At 45.0% G+C, this 18,971-nt stretch overlaps 1 protein-coding gene across 5 annotated transcripts in view; it reads left to right on the forward strand.

Moving 5' to 3' along the window:
- The window catches only part of KCNIP1 (potassium voltage-gated channel interacting protein 1), a 299,520-nt gene that overhangs the window by 121,971 nt on the left and 158,578 nt on the right, over positions 1-18,971 (forward strand). The window contains exon 2 of one of the 5 annotated variants that reach the window (XM_040976704.1): positions 18,518-18,552. The exons of the other annotated variants lie outside the window; for them this stretch is intronic. Coding sequence (XP_040832638.1) covers positions 18,518-18,552 — 35 coding nt within the window. The remainder of the gene's footprint in view (positions 1-18,517; positions 18,553-18,971) is intronic. 5 annotated transcript variants of the gene reach the window in all.

An 18,971-nucleotide genomic window follows, 5' to 3' on the forward strand; every position in this document is an offset into this window, starting at 1 on the left:
GTCTTGACTCCTAGATCAGGAAACTTCTTAGAGAATTTAGGAAGGCACAGTGAAGTCAACGAGGTTGAGTTTGGCGCTGTCAGGGCAACGTGATGAACCTAGAGAGATCTGGGAGACCCACCACAAGAGGCAGAGAAAAGCACTGACCCTGTTATCATATAGTGCTAGACTTAAGGGACCCTTGACAAGCAGCGTTACTTGGAAGTGCCAATCCTTATCACTGAAAAGGAAATACTAAGTTGTAGATACATCTGTGCCCTTGGCTTCACCCCACCCCTGTCTGTGTCTTTGGTCATTGCTTCCACTCAGTGGTCTTCAACCCCTACCCTTTCTTTCATGTCTACTGGTTAAAATGCTTTTCACACTCCAAGACCTCACTCTGCAAGGTCTATATTCAGGATGTGTTCTCCAAGCCCCAAACAACAATGACTGCTCCCATCTGCTTGCCAAAATTCTTTTAAGGTGCACAGTCTCATGACTCTCTAGCATTAGGCACTCAAGGGAGATGCTCACCCCTTTACCCACCACCAAACTGGCAGGCTTCCTAGGGCAAAAAAAATCATGTCTGAATCACTCTTCTCACCTCCCAGCTTGGTTCTTTGCACATAGTGGGGACTCAAAATATACTTTCTGGAAGAAATTATAGGCAGTAGGATGGTTGATTGCTCTCCGTTATTTCCCCAAATTGCAGAACCTACAGGAAAAGTTAGGCTTCCCTTACCAGCTCTCTGCCTGGAGTGAGTTCTGTTACTTGGTCTGCTGGCTTTGAATTGGACTTGTCCGTGAAATGTACTGAATCTATTTGCCATTTAAAACAAAAGTACTAAGAGAGGTGTTTCTACTCCTCCCACCCTGCTCACAGCAGTATTCATGAAAATTTAGGAGCCCATTCTCAAGGCCAGGCACAGTTCTGGTTCCCAATCTGGAAGAAAGCTCCATGGGACCTCAAGATAAACAGACTGGGAGGTGCAAGAACTTACAGCCTAAAATTGGGGGCTTTTCTCAACTGGTCCCAATCAGGAGCTGAGTTTGGGTCACGTTTCCAACCTAGGAGGGCTTTGCTCGGTGGATATTTTGCAATTATGTAAATGAGGAAGTGGATAGATAACGATGTGTAAGGATAAGTGACTGACTGTATTATGCAATCAATAAATGGGCCAACAAATAAGGAAGCAAATAAATTATTGAAGGATGTAGTAGTTAGCCGGCTTATACCCATTTCAGAGTATCTAGGTTCCAGTCCCTGTTTAAGTTCTAATTTCAACTTATGTACTGCATGCTTCAGGAGATAGCAAATGATGATTCAAATAGCTGGGTCCCTATCACCTGCATGGGAAACCTGAACATAGTTCTGGGATCCTGGCTTCAGCCTGGTCCATTTCTGCCCTTGTAGTCATTCAGAAATTGAATCAGAATGAAAGATTTCTCTCTGTTTTTTCTCTCTCTCTCTATCCATTTCTGTGTCACTTCTTTCTCTCTATATAATCCAAATACATAAGTAGAACTTTAAAAAGAATTACACAAGGAATAATAGAGTGAGTGCAAGTATGAATTAATATATTCATAAGTGAATGAACGATGAATTCCCAGAAAGCTGTAAAAAAAAAAAAAGATTGTCTTTACACAAAATGCACTGATAATTGTACCACCTAAATTGTGGAGCTAAACCCCTGACTTAGTCCATTTTTTTTTTTGTTAGTAGCACAGTACCTCAAACCAGGTATGATTTAAAGAATTATTGACTCACAGTTCTGCATGTCCAACGTGAAGAGGCCACATCAGGTGATGGCATCTTGTTGGCAGCGTCCTGAAACAGTGCAGAGCGTCACACAGTAAGAGACAGGAAGAACAGGTATGCATCTTCTGGTGCCTCTCTCTTGTTAGGAAGCCACTGGGACTCAGTCATGTGGACCTCAGTGACCACCTTATACAATCCTGATTAGATATCTCCTAATAGGGACTAAACCCCAACATGAGCTTTGCAGGAGGCAAATCATATTCAAGTATAGCATCCCCTGACCACGACATTTGGAAAAAATCAGGGGTACAGGAAACCCTGGTTCAGATCATTCATTGTAAGTTTACAACAATTGCTTCCTTCAAAATGATAAATTCATTCAGGAAGAATTTTGGAAATTTTTTGGTTACCTGTGGTTGTATAATGTCTTTAGGAAAGATGAGATTATGCAAGGATATCTTTCAGCATTCACTTTTTTGTTGAAACAAAATCAGGAATTGGTCCATAATCACTTCCCTTTACCTTGTCTTGGTAACATCCACGTTCGTATGTTTCTCTGCAAACATAGCTGGTTCTGTAAATGTCCTCTAACTCTATTTCCCTGATGTCATTTCTGCCCAAGATCCACTCTGGCTTCCTCATCCTTCTTCCACCTCCCTCTCTCTATTCACCTGACAAACTCCTATACATTTTTCAAGGCCTGCTTCAATGTCACCTCTTCAGAAGGCCAACCCAGATTCCTTAGGCAAAATTCATCTCTTCTTTATTTGTTTCCCTATAGTTTTGCCGGTTCTCCTTGCTCCAGTCCTGAGCACATTATGATGTTATCGTTATGGGTTTACACATTTATTTCTTTGGCTTCAGGGACTGAGTCATATTCCAGGGCCTCTGTCAAGCCTGTCACTAGGTCCAGTCTTGATGGATGTTAGCTGGAAAGTGAGGATGGATGGGTCGATGGCTCTGAGCAGTGTGGGACTGCGGGAGGTGATGCAGATGAGAAACCCAGGTCTGTTTCTGGGGAAAGGCAGCAAAATTCTGCAGAATGGCCCTGGAGCTGATGGTGCCATCCATCAGCAGAGAAGAAGCAGTGCACAGGGAGAGAGTAAAACTTCTGGAGCCTTCGGAGAAATTTGGCTTATGTTGAAATGCTTCATTTCTCTCTAGGTAGTATTTTAAGTGGGTCAGCTTCTAGAAGTCACTGTAGTTAGTTGGGATTTTGCTTGCCTCCTATGCCAAAGCTATGGGAGTACTTTTGGGATTAGTTCTCATCGCCTTGGGCCATACTCAAAGCTTCATGGGTGCAGCAGGAGGGTAGGAACCACACTCTGCTTAGATCCGGTATGTAGAAGTAGGATCGTGTAATGGTTTGGACCCTTGAGCTAAAGTAAGAGAATCTTGGATTTGGACCATCCTCTGCCAACCTCTGCTAGCCCCTCTGAGCCTCAGTTTCCTCCTCTGTAAAAAGTATACAATCACCTCCCATAGGTCTGAGTGATGGTCACGGAGGGATCATGCACACAGAGCTTTTCTTCAGGGAGAGGATAGCAGACACTAGGAGTGATGCTGGTACTGCTGCTGCTCTGCCTCACCTCAGGGATGGCCCCTTCCTGCTGCGTCAGCCCATCTACACAATGACTGCATTCCCTTTGATGACCCTTTGCACTATGGCCTCTGACTCGGATCCTTTAAGTCCCAGAGTGATCACAACATGGTCCCTAGAAAGCAAAGTGGTTTCTCCAATGACTACCAGGGGATGTCATCAACTGTAGATGGTAAAAGAAATTCCTATCGGTTTTGGAGATATGGAAACATGGATCATCAGCCAGTGTTGACAAGCTTGGTGATGGTTCCAATGGTTCTGGCCTGCACTCAGTGCCAGGCACCTCACTCTATCATTCTGTGACTTACTGCATTAGTTTCAACCCTGGAGGACAAGATATGGTAGTAGTTCCCATTTGGCAGAGAAGAAAAGTTGGGCTGCAACAAGGGAAGTGCCTTGCTCAGAGTCACAGAATCCTTTTCTGGCTGATCCCTAAAGCTGAAATTTTAGTCTCCACATCAGCCTCCTCCCCTCCTGGCCTTGTCTTGGAAGCCAGAAGTGCGTGAGTAAGCCAGTAACTGAAGCAGGTGCATGGATGCTAGGGCACAGGCATTTACAGAGGAGACAGGCTGTTAGCCGCACTGAAGAGTGTGCTGCCTGCAGGCCCTGTGCAAAGTGCTCTTAGCCCCATCTCTAACCACTCCTGGATCTGTTTCCATTTAATCTGACACTGCAAAGCCTGAATATGAAATGATTGAGGGCAGAAGGCCAATTAACAAATTTGTTAATAGGATTAAACCTTCTCTCCTCTGCTCTAATCATTTCTGTGAAATAAAATTTTCTCCCTTTGTTAGAGCCGCCGTTGCCTGTCAGTGAAAGATGGAGAAATTAAATATCTACAAGTATGTTAGAGTCTCAGGCTTTCAGAATCGGGTACCAGAATCAGAGTTTTCAAATGTTCCAGAAGGTCCAGGAAGAGCCAGTCGGTTCATGAGTGATTATCATTGCCACGGTAACATATGCAAAGAATTTGCTCTTACATTTGCAAGCACACAGCTGCTGTCTCCTTCGTTCCCTGTCCCTCTTGACCTTACGTATGTGATACAGTGGAGAAGAGCGTATATATTGTGTGGGTATAGGTCTGTGTTCAAATCTTGCCTCTAGAACTTATTGGGCAGATGACCATGCACTTTAAATCTTTGTCTCCACATCACCTAGAATACCTTGTGAACGGTTAATTCTGCAAAGTATTTTTAGGTGTAGGATAGGGTTGGCAAGAATGCAACAAAGTAAGTGATGACTACCTGGGATCGTGCTGCCGAGTGTGATCCTCAGACCAGCATTACCTGGAGCTTGTTAGAAATTCTTGAGTCTTGTTTATTAGAAGTCTTGAGCCTCAACTCTGATCTGCCAGTTAATAACTTGTGCAGTCAGGGTTAGGTGTAAAGCCTTTGTGTGGAATACAAAGCCAGAAAGCATGACGGAAGTTCATAGAAATCCAAACAAAGGAAGGTCCTGAAGTATGAAAATCAAAGGCTTTTCCAGATCTAGGAGGACCTCTGCATTGAAGAAACTAAAGCACACACCGTCTAATCACCTTCCTTTTCAATTTTATTATTTATTTGTTGAAAAGTAGAGAGAGAGAGAAACAGAGAAACAGAGATCCTGTATCTACTGGGTCATTCTCTAAATGGTGAGAGCAGCAAGGATGGGCCAGACCAAAGCCAGCAGCCTGGGACTCAATTCCCATCTCTCCTATGTGAATGGCAGAAACCCAACTGCCTAGCCTGCTGTATCCCAAGGCTGCACGTGAACAACAAGCTGGAACCAGCTGCAGAGTTGGAGCTCATCCCGAGGCACTGTGATGCAGATGTGGATATCCCAAGCTACCATAACCACTGAGCTAAACATCTACCCCCTCTTTTTATAGTAAACATGTAGTGTTGTTTTGTTATCCTTGCTCTAACCTGTTCTTGACTGGCTGTATGGTTTGATTGTGGTGATAACCACGGTGATGGCAAATGGTTGTAATATGATGATGGTAATGGTCACACTGATACAGACAGGGTTGGGGATAGAAAAACGGTGTTGTTGGGAGTGATGGTGGTGCTATCAGTAGTGGTGATGATTACAGTAGGGATAATATTGCTGAAGGTGGCCAAGAGGTATTGGCAATAATAAAAGAATAGTAGTGACAGTAGTGGTGGTAATGGTGGTTGTTTTGGGGGTGGTGTTAATGTTGGTTTTGATGTGTGGGATGATAGTAATGATAACAGTTGCTGTAATGGAAGCGATTATAGTATTGATGGGTGTTAGTAATGATGTTGTGATTAAAGGTAGTATTGGTGGTCATGATGGTGATAGAAGTGGCAATCTGGATGATGGTGGTCATCATATAGTGGTATTAGTGGAAGGGTGTTGTTAGATATGAGGAGGGTTTGAGGAACCCTTTGTTCAGACTGTTATCTTTAACTCGGCTGCACAGGATTCCAAACCTGCAAAGTTTTATTTCCCCTAGTCGTATTTGTCAAAAACTCAGAAAGAATATGCCCAAATCAACTTATGCCTGCAGATTTCTTCTCTTATCCATGGTTAGTATTCTCAGAATCATTTTAATATAGGTTGCTATCTTAACGCTTGCTTCCCAGCATGCAGCTCAGTGCCATGCCTGGGATATAGTCAAGTCTTCAGTAAATATTTGTGAAATGAAGGAATAAGCCTGCAGAAGGACACAGCGACAGACTAGTGAGAGTTAAATGTCCTATCTCTGAAGATAAGATAGGGAATGCCAGACAACACTTCCTCCTCATATCAAACTATACCTGCATTAGCCCCATGACCATCACAAGCAGTGCACTTGTCCTTCCTAGCTGCTGGCTGGGAAAACTCGTTGGAGACTCTTCTATCCTCTGAGATCCCTTGGGCTATCAGCCTAATCTCCCCCTTGTGTTCACATCCCTGCCCTCAGAGTAAAGGCCTGTTCCAATCCACTTTTGCACCAACTGGTCCCACAGAACAGGGGAGAAAATGCATCTAGAACATTCATGCCATTCTCTTTGGTGGCCTTGCTACGCAGTAAGAATGACAGACATTTCAAGGCTCTGGAGATGTTCTGCCTGATACCAGTCCTTTCTTCTTTTCTGGGAGGGTTTGCAGAAGTAGTTTCTTGTTCCGACATCTCCATAGCTGGTGACAGGCAAGGTAGAGGCCCTTGTGTAGCCTCTGCTCATTGTGTGTAGAAAACAAATCCCAGTGTGAAGTTGAAAATATCATAATGAATAATAAAAATGCATTTATTACACTTAGCTTACCACATCTCATAAATCCAAATTATGGATCAACACAACACATAATTGAGTACCAGCCTTTTCCCCTCATGAGAGATTAGAAGCTGTGCTTGTTAATGCCACCAGGATCATGAGAGAAGATTGTACCACAAACCACTGGCCCTAACCAGAAAAGATCAAAAATCAAACTTCAAAATCTGGTTTCTATTGAATGGGTACCATTTTTGCAGCATTATGAAGCAGAAAAGTCTAAGTTAACTATCTTTAAGTCAGGGACCATCTATACTCATGGACAAACCTCTTAGGGTTCTTGTAGCTTTTGAATATGCAACCCCTAGTGAGGGATCAATCAGTGGGAGCAGCTATTAACACTGCATCGTTTGTTATTCCCATCAGTAGGGAAGAGAATGAGAGTGGGGAATAATGCTATAACAGGCTGTGTATCTGTTTGGTGAAACAGAGGCTTGGGTTCAACTCAGATGTTGTCAACTTGCTACTCCGAGCCTGAATGGAATTGCTGAGAAAGAAGAGGGTGAACAGGCAACATTGGGGTCTAAAATTTGGAGACAAATAGTCTAGAATGTAAATCCCAGATTTACTTTTTCTTGTCTGTTGTTGGGTAAGTACTTCCACTAAGTCCTGGTTTCTTTGAGCATCCAGTGTGGTTAGCAACACTGATCACATAGGCTCCTTGAGAAGTGCATGGAAAATGAAGTATAAATGGATTGCATTTGGGAAGTTGTTTCCCTGGCTGTTCAGGGTGGGGAGTAGTGGAAAGACCAATGTGGTTTCTGGATTTGAGGTGCCTGCAGGATTCCTTTATTTTTTTTTAACCGTCTCTGGAATTGATTGATTGTTCCTCCAAAACCCTAAAAACAAAGTCAAGAAAAAGAAGAATCAAGGAAGGATAAAGGGAAGAAATGTAAACATGCAGAGTGCAGGTAGCTGGCTGCCTGCCCCGAATAAGCACTCCCAGTAGGGAGAATTAATGGGTCAGTGTCCTTTGTACTGTTGCCATTTTATTTGTTGTTAAAATACATGGAAGAAAACCAAAGCGGAAAGGAGACACATGCTGAGTGACAGCAAGAAGAGCTGGACAGAACCTAGGTTGAATTACTTCAAACAAGACATACAAGCTGCTAATGGTGGAAATAGAGGCAGGCTCCCCCAAACCCCCTACCCAACCTTCTAATACAACCCAGTGACTCTATATGCCATACTTGAGTAACTCTTTAAAGTGTGTCTGTTGTGTGTGTACCTGTGCAGAGAGACAAAACATAATGCTCTGTGCCAAACTCAGACATTGGGCTGGATGCTTCCCCTGAATGACCTCACTTCATTGTCACACAACTAATGTAAGAGAGTGTGACTTGCTCTCTTTTAAAGATGAGAATATCAAAGCTCAGAGAGGAGACGGGAGAACCAGCTCAAGGTCCCATCGCTGAGTAATGCAGGTACAACAGTGGAACGCCTGGGCTGTCCGTCTCCCGAGGTCTCATGGCTTCGATCCCTAATTTCTTCTATCAGGTGCCTTTGACATATGGGGAACTTGAGGCTTCAAAATGTGCTTTCCTTTGGTTACACAGCCAACTTGAAGCAACAAGAGACACAAGTTCTGGCTGCCAGCTCCACAATTCCCTCCCTGGGCACTCATGCATCACTGGACTGACAACGCTGATACCTTCCATCTCTTCTCAGCTTCCTTTTCTTGGCTTTCTTCCAGATCTTTAGAAGAGCAATAAGCCAACCCGAGAGATAGAAAGGCTGGAGCAAGTTCCACCTCCAAATCCTTGTATTTATTTTGCCTCCCTCTGAGCTTCCTGGGAGACAGACCTTCATCTCCATCCCCACCATTGCTTTCCTGTGTCAATGGGTAGCAACCAGATGGTGAGACTGACATTTAACCCCCTTCTCCATGTAGATCTCTCTTACCTCAAAGGATATTCCATGCAGCAGTGGCATATGCAGACTTAGAAGCTGGACTGTGTTGTTGTAGAACTTGGTTCACCTGAGCTGTATCATCTTGGCTAAATCGCTAATTCACCTGTAAATTAGGAATATCTCCTTTCTAAGGTTGCTGTTAGGATTTTTTGTGAAGATGGATGTAAAACACTAGCAAGTGTTTGGGTTGTTATGATTTAATGTGGTGAATCTTGGGTTTATAAATACAAAATTCTGGACAGCCACAGTCGTAGTCTCTGATTCAAGGCAAATAATCCATGGCACGTGCTGCCATTCTCACCCATTGCTTAAGGCTAACACGGGTCATCTGTCACATGGCTTTTTGCTTTTCAGCCGCAAAGTGATCTCAAAATCCTGAATTCAGTACCTCATGCAGCCGCTACCAGCTAGGGACAGTTGGCATGGCAGATAGATGGTATTCCCCTGCATGGTATTTCTGACCTAACCCACATTTGCAGCTCTCTCTGCTTGACCCAAGCATCCTTTCCACTCTGTCTCCAGCCTGTTATTATGAGTGTGCATTTCTGTGCAGGTTTGTGTGTGTTTGAACTGATCTTCCAGTTTGCCAACCACTCTACTCATGGGTGTTTGGCTCATTTGTACAAACCTCTGAAATCTCAGAATTCAACTTGTAATGTCATGTCTGTATCTTGCAATTGCAAGGAACTTTAGCTCACATTTGGGAGAGAGGTGGATGGGAATGAAATCAGAATTTGCGAGGGCGGGCCTGCTACCACCATGGTAGCCTGGTGGCTGGAGTCCTTGCCTTGTGTGCACCAGGATCCCATATGCGTGCCAGTTCTAACTCTGGCAGCCCTGCTTCCCATCCAGCTCCCTGCTTGTGGCCTGGGAAGGCAATTCAGGACAGCCCAAAGCATCGGGGCCCTGTGCTTGCGTGGGAGACCCTGAAGAGGCTCTGAGCCCCTGGCTTCAGATTGACTCAGCTCCAGCTATTGCGACTGCTTGAGGAGTGAATAAGCAGACAAAAGATCTTCCTCTGCATCTATCCTTCTCTCTGTGTATCTGACTTTCCAATAAATAAAATAAAATAAAATAAAATAAATCTTTTAAAAAAGAATTTGTAAGGGCAACATCCACACATAGGCACACAGCATCAGTCATCATTAGGAGTAACCAAGAGACCTGGTTTGAATGTGAATGTGATATCTTTCAAAGAATTAACATTCATGTTGGCTGATGACTATACTGGGCAGGTAGGCCTAGAAGAGAACAATTTATATTGGTGTAATACCAGCTATCACAATGAGCACACTCTAATATGGCAGTGGCTTAACCCACAAGATTTTCTTTATCATTCACTTACCAATGTAACTTTTTTTCCCTGGCCACTAAGTGACTCAACTAACCACTAACCATGGAGTCTGCCCTGAACCTAGTTGAAGGGACAAAGGCAAAACACTGTTTCTTTGCCACTTTGATGTGTCTGTGACAAACATCACTTGTGTTCAAATTCCACTGGAGAGAGCTCACTCCATAGCGCCCATATGCAAGGAGGGTTGGAGGGAGAAAATACAGTCCCTGGCTTGCCCAGCAATGGCTCTAATCTTAAGGGCATACTCCATAGTGAGGGCCTAAAGGCCAGCTGACCAGGTCTCTCATGTCCAGCAGTTCAGGGATGGTGCACCAGCTGGGAGTCATCCAGATGCTGCTTTATCCCCTTAGAGTAGGAGCTGGGCAGTGAGTGCGTTCAGCAACCCTAAATCAGGGGTAGGTATTGGGGTGCGGCAGTTTAAATGTCCAGCATCTCATATCAGAGTGGTAGTTCAAGTCCCAGTTGCTCCTCTTCTAGTCTATCTCCCTGCTAACGTGTCTGGGAATGTAACAGAAGGTGGCCCAAGTGCTTGGGCCCCTGCTACCTCTGTGGGAGACCAGAGTGGCATTCCCAAGTTAACCAGGCAACCTCTTTTTGATGACATGTGCTATCCCAAGGAAGCTCTGTCTCTGGAGAGATGCCTGTCCCATCTCACAGCTACTTCCCTTGCTGTGGGGTACATGTGGGTCTCAGTGAGGAGGTAATGGGAGGATTTTCCTGACAGATGGGTGCCTTCTGGATGCACCAGCAAAATTATGCTTGCAAGCCTCCCAGGCTCACTGCCAGAGGCTGGGGAATTCGCCAAGGTAAATGCCTCCTTGTGAGGTCTCTGGGAAGCAGCCACACGCCTGCCCCGTTAAGAATCTATTCCGACCTACCCCTGAGCACTGGGGAGTCACCTGCACAGCCCATGAATCTGGGTCTGTTTTTTTGCTGCATGTGGGACAGCCTCGCAGCTTCCTCCTGACCTCTGTAAGGGGGAGGACAGGAAGGAGAGGACATGAGAAAGAAAATAAATCCGATGCCTAGAGTTTTCCTTCCAAAGTGGACTTTGTAAGCCTCGCCTCCAGAGGACTTGGAACAAAGGAATCTCTGTGCTTTGATTAGCGTGTTTGTGGCAGTTGTTGAAATGAGTCTGACACTCACCAGTGCCTTAGTAAGAATTATAATTACATCGGAAGACCCCAGGCATCAGAGTAAACTGATTAGCTGCTTGCACCAAGTTGATAGATTTTTCCCCCTCCTCTGGATCAGAAATCGGGCAGTGGGAGTTGCTGGAAGCTCTCTGCATGGGAGCAGCTGCAAACCGAGAAACTAAACAGAGCGATGTAGACAGCTTCCTGGGGAGTGACATCCCACAGGTGTGTACCTGCTCCTGCTTGGGGAGTCCCAGTTCCCTCTGGACCAGGGACTGCCCTCCCACTGTGCACTAAGAAAGAGAGGCACACTGCAGAGGTGTCTGAGCAAGCTGATGGTGGCTGCTCAGGTGGGCCATGCTCTGGGAAGCCCTCCCCCAGGAATGCCACGGGTTTCTGCCAGGCGTAATGATCTCATGGATAATTACCCAATTCGGAGCCTGCTGGAGAATCCTGGGTTGGTGCCAGAGCAGAGAGAGGCGGGGTTCCGGGATTGCAGCCGTTTACTGCTTCTGAGAGTTCAGTTGGAGAGATGGTAATTCTCTCCTCCTTCCTGAGAATCCCCACCTGGCAGGACCAGGCTTTGGCAGATGGGAAGCTGAGAGTGGCAGGAATTTGGTAGGTCTCTGTCTTTCCACCCCATTTAAGGAGAAGTTCTCCCAGAGTTCTAGCCTCAAGCCTCTTCTGTGCCCCCTCAAGTCCCTCCCCGGGAGAGTTCCTCAACATTTGCCTATGCCTTGATGATGTCACATACTCCAGCATCCATTTCATTCCCTGAACATCACACCCCAGACCAACCTCTCCACTTAGCTCAATGTGCCCTTCAATCTGATTCCCTGACCAAGTCCCCATCCCCAATCACCCATCCTCACCAACCCTCACCTAGCAACCTGAGTGCTTCTCACCTTCACCTTCTCCTTCTCACCCACACCCATCTAAGCCAGTCATATGGGTGCTGCTGTAGACATGCTTCTCAGCTCTCGCCTCTTCTGAGAAGCTCAGGTCCTGGTGTCATCTCTGAATTTTTCTTAGTGGCATCCTCATTAACCTCCCTGCCTCTAGCCTCAGTCCCTAGAGTCCAGCCTCTCACTAACTATGCACCTTCTTGCATGTCTGGCTGTGTCTTTCCAGCTTAAGCCTTTCAAGAGCTTCTTGTCGCCCTTGGCAGCACTGTTACTCCTTCAGCCTCTGCCCCAGGGCCTCCGTAGTTTGGGATTAGAGAGGAAAAGTGAGGTGCTCACTTTCTTTTTTTTTTTTTATTGTTGCTTACATTGTATTATGTAGTACAGTTTTATAGGCACTGGGGATTCCCCCCACCCCTCCCATGCCCCTCCCCCCATGGTAGATTCCTCCACCTTGCTGCATAACCATAGTTCAAGTTCAGTTGAGATTCATTGCTTGCAAACACTTGCCTAGCATAAAGTCCAGCGTCTTATTGTCCAGATAAGTTCAGTGGCCTCTTGGGGAGACCTTCTATGGTCTGAAGATAGGTCTAACAGAGTAAAGATCCGGTCAGTTAAAAGCCCCAACAAGGCCTCAGTATCAATATACAACATTATGGAATTAATTGACATAGTATTGGGTAAACAATATGTTAAAAATTAAACCAATGAGGGAACTTCCAACTGCAGGGCGATGAGAGGTGGGCTTCTGCCCGAGGTATGGGGCCTTCTGCCTAAGATCAAGGCCTTGAGTTCTATCTGATGTGTCCCATATTCTAGGAAATTACTGCATGCCCAAGGTCAGTGGGAAAAAAAAACAGCCTGGAGAGCTATCCTGAAGGGGGCGTTGGAGCAACTGTGGCTATGAGCTTGGCCTTTGTCTCTGAGAGCTTCTGAGCTGGAACTCTACAAACTGCCTGGTTCCAGGACATACCGGTTGGATGACTGGACAAGCAACTTAACCTCCCCAAGTCTGTTTCCGTTTGTGCACAGCGGGAGATCATTTCAGTACCTGCCTTGGAGAGCTGATGTAAGAATAAAGGAAATTCTCCACATTCATGCACCTGGGTGCTGCCTGAGCTGAGCACAGGCTCAAGAAACATCTAACGTAGCAATTGCCTAGCATTGTAGTGTGTGTGGCATGCCTGTCTCTGTGTACCCTCCACATCCTGGCCCTCTCTGGAATGCAGAGAAAGAGCTCGCAGCTTTGCTGATTGGCAGTTTTTCCTCGAGTTAATTTGGGAGCCTGTGACCTTTCCTGCTGTGTGTTTCTCTGACTCAGAGTGCAATATCATATTGCCAGCCAAACATGGTGACAGGCCTCTTTCCCGGGCAACTGAGAAGAGGTGAGGTTGTTCTGGAAGCTTCTCCTGGGATGGGAGTGGAACGTGAGGAAAGCCCTCTGACTCCACGGGACCCACCCAGCAGAAGTAGATAATTCCAGCCTCTAAGTGGGATGACTCCTGCAGCAAAGGGTGAGGGTATGAAGTTCAGGATGCATTGGTATGTGCTGAGCCTCACAGTCTGAGTTGCTGGCTTGGAGATCACATCTCAGCAGAGGTCTTTTGTGTCAGAATCACTAAGGAATTGGAAAGCAGGGAAGCTGACAAGGCCAGAGCCAACCAGGGTGCTCTTCAGTTACACATCTCCATGATCCAGGCAATTTCATCTTATAATCTCCCTGAGACTATCAGCCCCGATCCAGGCCCCTGCTCAGTAAACTAAGCCCCACATTGCCACTACCGAGTCTCACAATCTGATCAGGATCTTCACCCAATTGCAAATCATTTCTTAGTGACCAGCTAACAGTAACAGTTCATAAGACCAAGGGCATTGGCTAGCACACCAGAATGCCATTGGTCTTGTAAATCGTTAGGTGATGATTAACACATTATTTTGCTAGAGTACACACTTGGATGTGCTTTTTGGAATTTTGGTATGGGACAGTCACTGAGCTGGAGGCTTACACATGCATTTTGTACACTGACATTTTATGCACATCTCACATAACTACATTTTCCTCTGTCCTTGGACTTAAAAAAAAAAAAACTTTGCAGTGAGACTCAGGATGTCATCTAAATTCAGGCAGCATTTATTTTGGAGACTGAATTTCTGCTAATGGTTTCATAAATGATTATTATCCTGCATTCCTAGACACATAACAATTCTAATGGGGTCATCTCATATTTTGGTCACTCTTTACTGCATGATATGAGCAAATTCACATGCTGCAATGGTTCTTGTGGGCTGGAGGGTTTGAGAAGGCACCCAGATCCCTTTGTGGGGGCATCAGGGATTGTTTGCAGCAGGAGCTCATGAGTTCTGCCTGGGGCTTTCCCTGAAAAATGCTGGTGTCTCAACAGCCAACCCGACTTGAGCTCTGGAATAGCTCTCTGGTCCCCCTTCCCAAACTGCTTCTTCTCACCTCTTGTATTTCCTTATCTTAGCCAACAGGATCTTGTTTTCAAGAAGCGAGCTGTAATTGGACAGTATCTGAGTGGGTGAATGACTGGATCCAGAGCCTGTGAGATCCTGAGACCCATACTCCCAACACTCTTATATGAGGCCAAAGCTCTGTAGGACAGAATTCAGATTTTCTGATAGTGTTAGCTAGCTTTTCTTTTATTTTTCTTTTTCAAATATTTATTTATTTTGTTTGAAAGGCAGATTTATGGAGAGGAGAGACAGACAGAAAGTTCTTCCATCACTTGGCAACAGAGCCCCAACCTGAAGCCAGGAGCCAGGAGTTTCTTCCAGGTCTCCCACATGGATGCAGGTATCAAAGACTTTGGACCATCCTCCACTACTCTCCCAGACCCCAAGCAGGGAGCTGCATGGAAAGCAGATAGATACTGGCACTTGAAGAAGGAGGATTAACCAGTAGAGCCATCATGCCAGGCGCTAGTTAGCCTTTCATTACTAGACATGAATATCCAAGACAAACTAGTTATGAGGAAAAGTTTATTTTCACACATGCTTTTGCAGATTTACTCTCCAAGTCCAGAAAGCCTCCTGCTACAACAGGGAGGAAAAAGGATGGTGGAATGCATGTGGTGGGAAAGTCATATGCTGAGGCAGGAAGCAGGGAGAGCAGCTGGGTCTGGCTCAGGCTTTGTCACCAACCGTCTCAATAGATGACACACCCCCAATGGCAATAGGACCTCTCATTGGGCCATCTTCTGGACAACTATTGTTGTATCAAGTCTCCACTCTCCCTACACCATTATCCTATAACTTTGAGAAATAAACATCTGCAAACCTTGAGAATCCGGATCTTATTCAGATTATAAAATTGGATGGGCTTCTTTAACTGTTGTGTAAAGTGGGACCACCCTGTATCATTGGCATAAGCAAGCAATGGATTGTGTTGAATCCAATGCCTAGAGCATAGCACAAGCTCAAGTTCATCCTCCTAAGTGTCTGGAAGTTAAGAAGATAATTGACATTGAAGTCTGAGGACATAATGTTGCTGATGGAGCCTGTGCCAGGTTTATTTGGGGAAGTTAATATTTTGGGGGATGTCAGAGTTAATAAGGCCCAGAATGCCTCACTTTGCTGTCTACATACTTGGACAGAAAATCTGGGACCCATTCTGAGATCTCAAAGTGCCATTGGAACATAGGCATTCAGAGAGAGAAATGCAAGAATCTAAATGACCTTTAGGTCATTTTTCATTTGAGAAGGAGGGGCCTTCTTTAAGAAATGTGTACAGATGCAGACTCTAAATGCTTGTGTGAAATGAAATTCCAAACACGCTGATACTCTGAGAATGAAGGTTCACTCGGCACCATTCAGCTCTTCATGTAGTCTAGGATGTCTCCCTGAGTGGAAGTCCATCCTTATCCCCAAAGATGGCCACCTGGCCCTTTTGCAACAGAAAGCACAAATTGGTATCCTATTTTTGTCATAGGGGACCCTGCAGAAACTCACCTCTTACTATTTAAGGTAAAAAAAATAATAAAGAGAAAGAGAGAGAATTGATTTGTTCATGTAAGAAAAGGGTCAGGGTAGATTTAGCTTCAGGCACAGATGAATCTAGAAAATGTTGAAAAGAACTCATTGATGTCCACTTCCCAGATGTATCCTCTTCTGGGTTATTGATGTTATTCTCAGGGAACTGTACCTTGGAGCTGTTGCATAAATATCCACCAGGAGTCCTTCGTTTATAAACCTCCAGCTCAGCCACTCAATGGGAATAGGCTTTGCCTCAATAGTCCAGGGAAAGTCCCAGGACCTGGCTGTCATTGGCCTCAATTGGTTCACATGCTAGGTTCTAAGTGGCAAAGTGTTGGAAAGGGAGGGATATTTTGCCTTAGCAACCAAATGGACTGTATTTTGGCTCCTGGGTCCACAGAAACAAAACAGACCACTACTTCCTTCAAGGACATAGACTTTTTTAATGCTTATTGCCATACTGAGGCATCATTTGCCATTAACTCCAATCTCCACTATCATAAGCTGCTCTAGGTGACATTGAAGGGTACCTGCTTCCTGTTAGATACTGTGCTGGCTGCTGTGCATGCCATCTTCTTGTGAACCTCAAAGCTGGTTCCATTATGAATATACCCACTTACTGTTAGATAGTCTTTGGCATACAGGGTAAATAAATTGCCCAGAGTTAGAAATTATAGATGCAGAAATAAGATTTAAGCCCACATCAGGCTAAATTCAGGTTGTGGACCTCTAACCACCAGCCCACATAGTATATGAAAGTACCTTTGCACTTCACCTGTCCTAGGCTTTGCTCTGGTCAGGCTGCAAAACACACTTCTTCACATTGCTTTCTCACTCACCAAACTCTTCCTTTGCATGACCCCCTCCTCTGAATAATTTTCCCTAAGGTGAAAAAAGGGCAGGTCCCTTCTCTACACCACCAAGGCTGCCATTAAATTGCTGAATACTGTTTGGTGTGTTTGTTTCTCTTAAACTGCGAGTTCCTGAGAGGCAGAAGCCGCATCTCTGTTATATTAAATCCCAACACCTCATACAGTGCCTAGCCCAAATCAGGTGCTTTACTTCATCTAACGTACCGTGACAGTTCAGATGTCAATGTAAGTAAAGCCGAAGCACAGAAGGTTACTGGGACGCCAAGATAAGATGATTATTGTTGATGAGGCTCTGATAGCTAACAAGTATTGTATTAATAATAAACAATGGGTCGGGTGCTTTGCATAATTTCTCCTTTTAATCCTCTTAACCACATCATGATATTTATGTTCCTCTTCTCATTTTACAAATGAGGAATCTGTAAATCCCAGAGGTGCAGTGTCTTGCATCAAGTGTAGTGTGTGAGTGCAATAGAACTGTATTTCAAGGTTGGCGACATATGACCTCCTCACCCCTCTCCACCGCTCACGTTTGAGGGACTGTCCGTATGATCAACCCCTTGACAAACTTGCAAACTTATGGGCTCAAAATACAATTTGTGCCTTCCCAGGACCTACTGAACCTGTTTTCTACATTTCAAAAATTTTCAACTGTGGTTCTTGCTTCCCATGACAGGAGGACAAACTTAGGCTTCTAACTTCTTTTGTATCTAGGGCTCAGATAGCAAAGGGACCCACAGAGGAGGTCTCCTTAAGGACGTGGATAAAGCACAGCACCCATTTTTGCTGAGAGTGACAGCAGACAAACAGCTTTGTGGAAGCTTGTCTATCTTGGCTGGCTGTGGAGCCTGTGTTGAGCAGTAGATAGCAGGGTCTTTTCTGAGAAGGACCTTGTGGTAGACTTGAAACACTATTCTAGGTAGGGTGTCCTCAAGCTTTCTTTCTTGACCTTCCTAGAGAGTCTAAACTACTGAATATCATTTCCTACATTACTTCCTTGCATAAAACAACTAGAATTGGTTATGTATGAACTATATGTTCATGGTTATACCATGAACAATTGGTATATGCATGCTCATACTATAGGAGTTTGTGAGTTTCAGGTATGACCACATGAGAAGCCAGCATGAGTTGTGAACGCTAAAGAGACTCAGCTGAAAATGTAGCTGCAGATGAACCCCAGAGGAGCTCGTGGGCCTTTGGAGGCCTTATTGTGCATATCAGTGCTGGCTTTCAAACCTTTCCTAAGGATGTTTTTAACATGAAAAGTTTGATTCTTAAGTGCCACCTCAATCTCATGAAATGGTGAGATCAGACAAATTCACATTGACAATTTCTCATCTTTGGTCATATTCTCTTAAGGCACTGGGGACTTTACATTTCCTAATTAGTGCACTTTGCTGTGCTGATCCTGTTCCTAATGAGAACATTTTACTATTTAGCTTTGTTGAAGAAACGGGATTGGTTTTGTTACTCCATTGTGTGACACAATAGGAATGTGGTTTGCTGTCTGCAGCTGTAATTGAGCCCAGGGAACACCAACAATCTGGGAGACTTTGTAAGAGCCCCAACTCCACCACCACTTCCCACCCCTCCCATGGGAAGTAGGCTCTGAAACATTTGGTCAATCTTCACCCACTACAAACACGCAAGTCCTGATCCAACTCAAACCACTTGCTGCTCAGTGGGCCTGGGGCCACTTTCAATACCTTCATCAGAATGTGCCTTCCTTCACTAACCACAACTGTTGCGAGGGCAGCTCCCTATCCTGGATTACTTCTCACTACCAGTCTCATGAGTAGAGCCAATTCCCTGATGACCTTCAAGTTTCAGCTCCTGGGTCACTCCTTTCAGGAAGCCATCCTTGAGGGTCTGTTTTTAATTCCCCCACAGTCCTGGTACTGACCTAAATGCTATAGGTTAGTACTTCATTTTCAAACTTGTTTGCTTACAGCCTGCAGCAAACTCAGCCAGACTTGGGCATGCAAGGAATGTTGCTTTTCTTATTGTTCTGTGTCTGAACTTAATTTCAACTGCAAGTCTCAATTCTTGGCAAGCTATGGAAATGAAATCTTGATCCACCTAGGCTGCCCTCCTCCCCTTCTGAAATTGCATTTTCAGGTCAGGCAGTTTCTGCTGACTCAGGGCTGTCCAGGCGTGGGACAGAGACTGCTCTTTGGGTCTTCAGGATTCCGTCTGTTGGCATCT

This window comes from Ochotona curzoniae, unplaced genomic scaffold, assembly GCF_017591425.1.
Source record: "Ochotona curzoniae isolate NIBS_2020 unplaced genomic scaffold, NIBS_Ocur_1.0 contig_1, whole genome shotgun sequence".
In the NCBI taxonomy this organism is placed as follows: Eukaryota; Metazoa; Chordata; class Mammalia; order Lagomorpha; family Ochotonidae; genus Ochotona; species Ochotona curzoniae.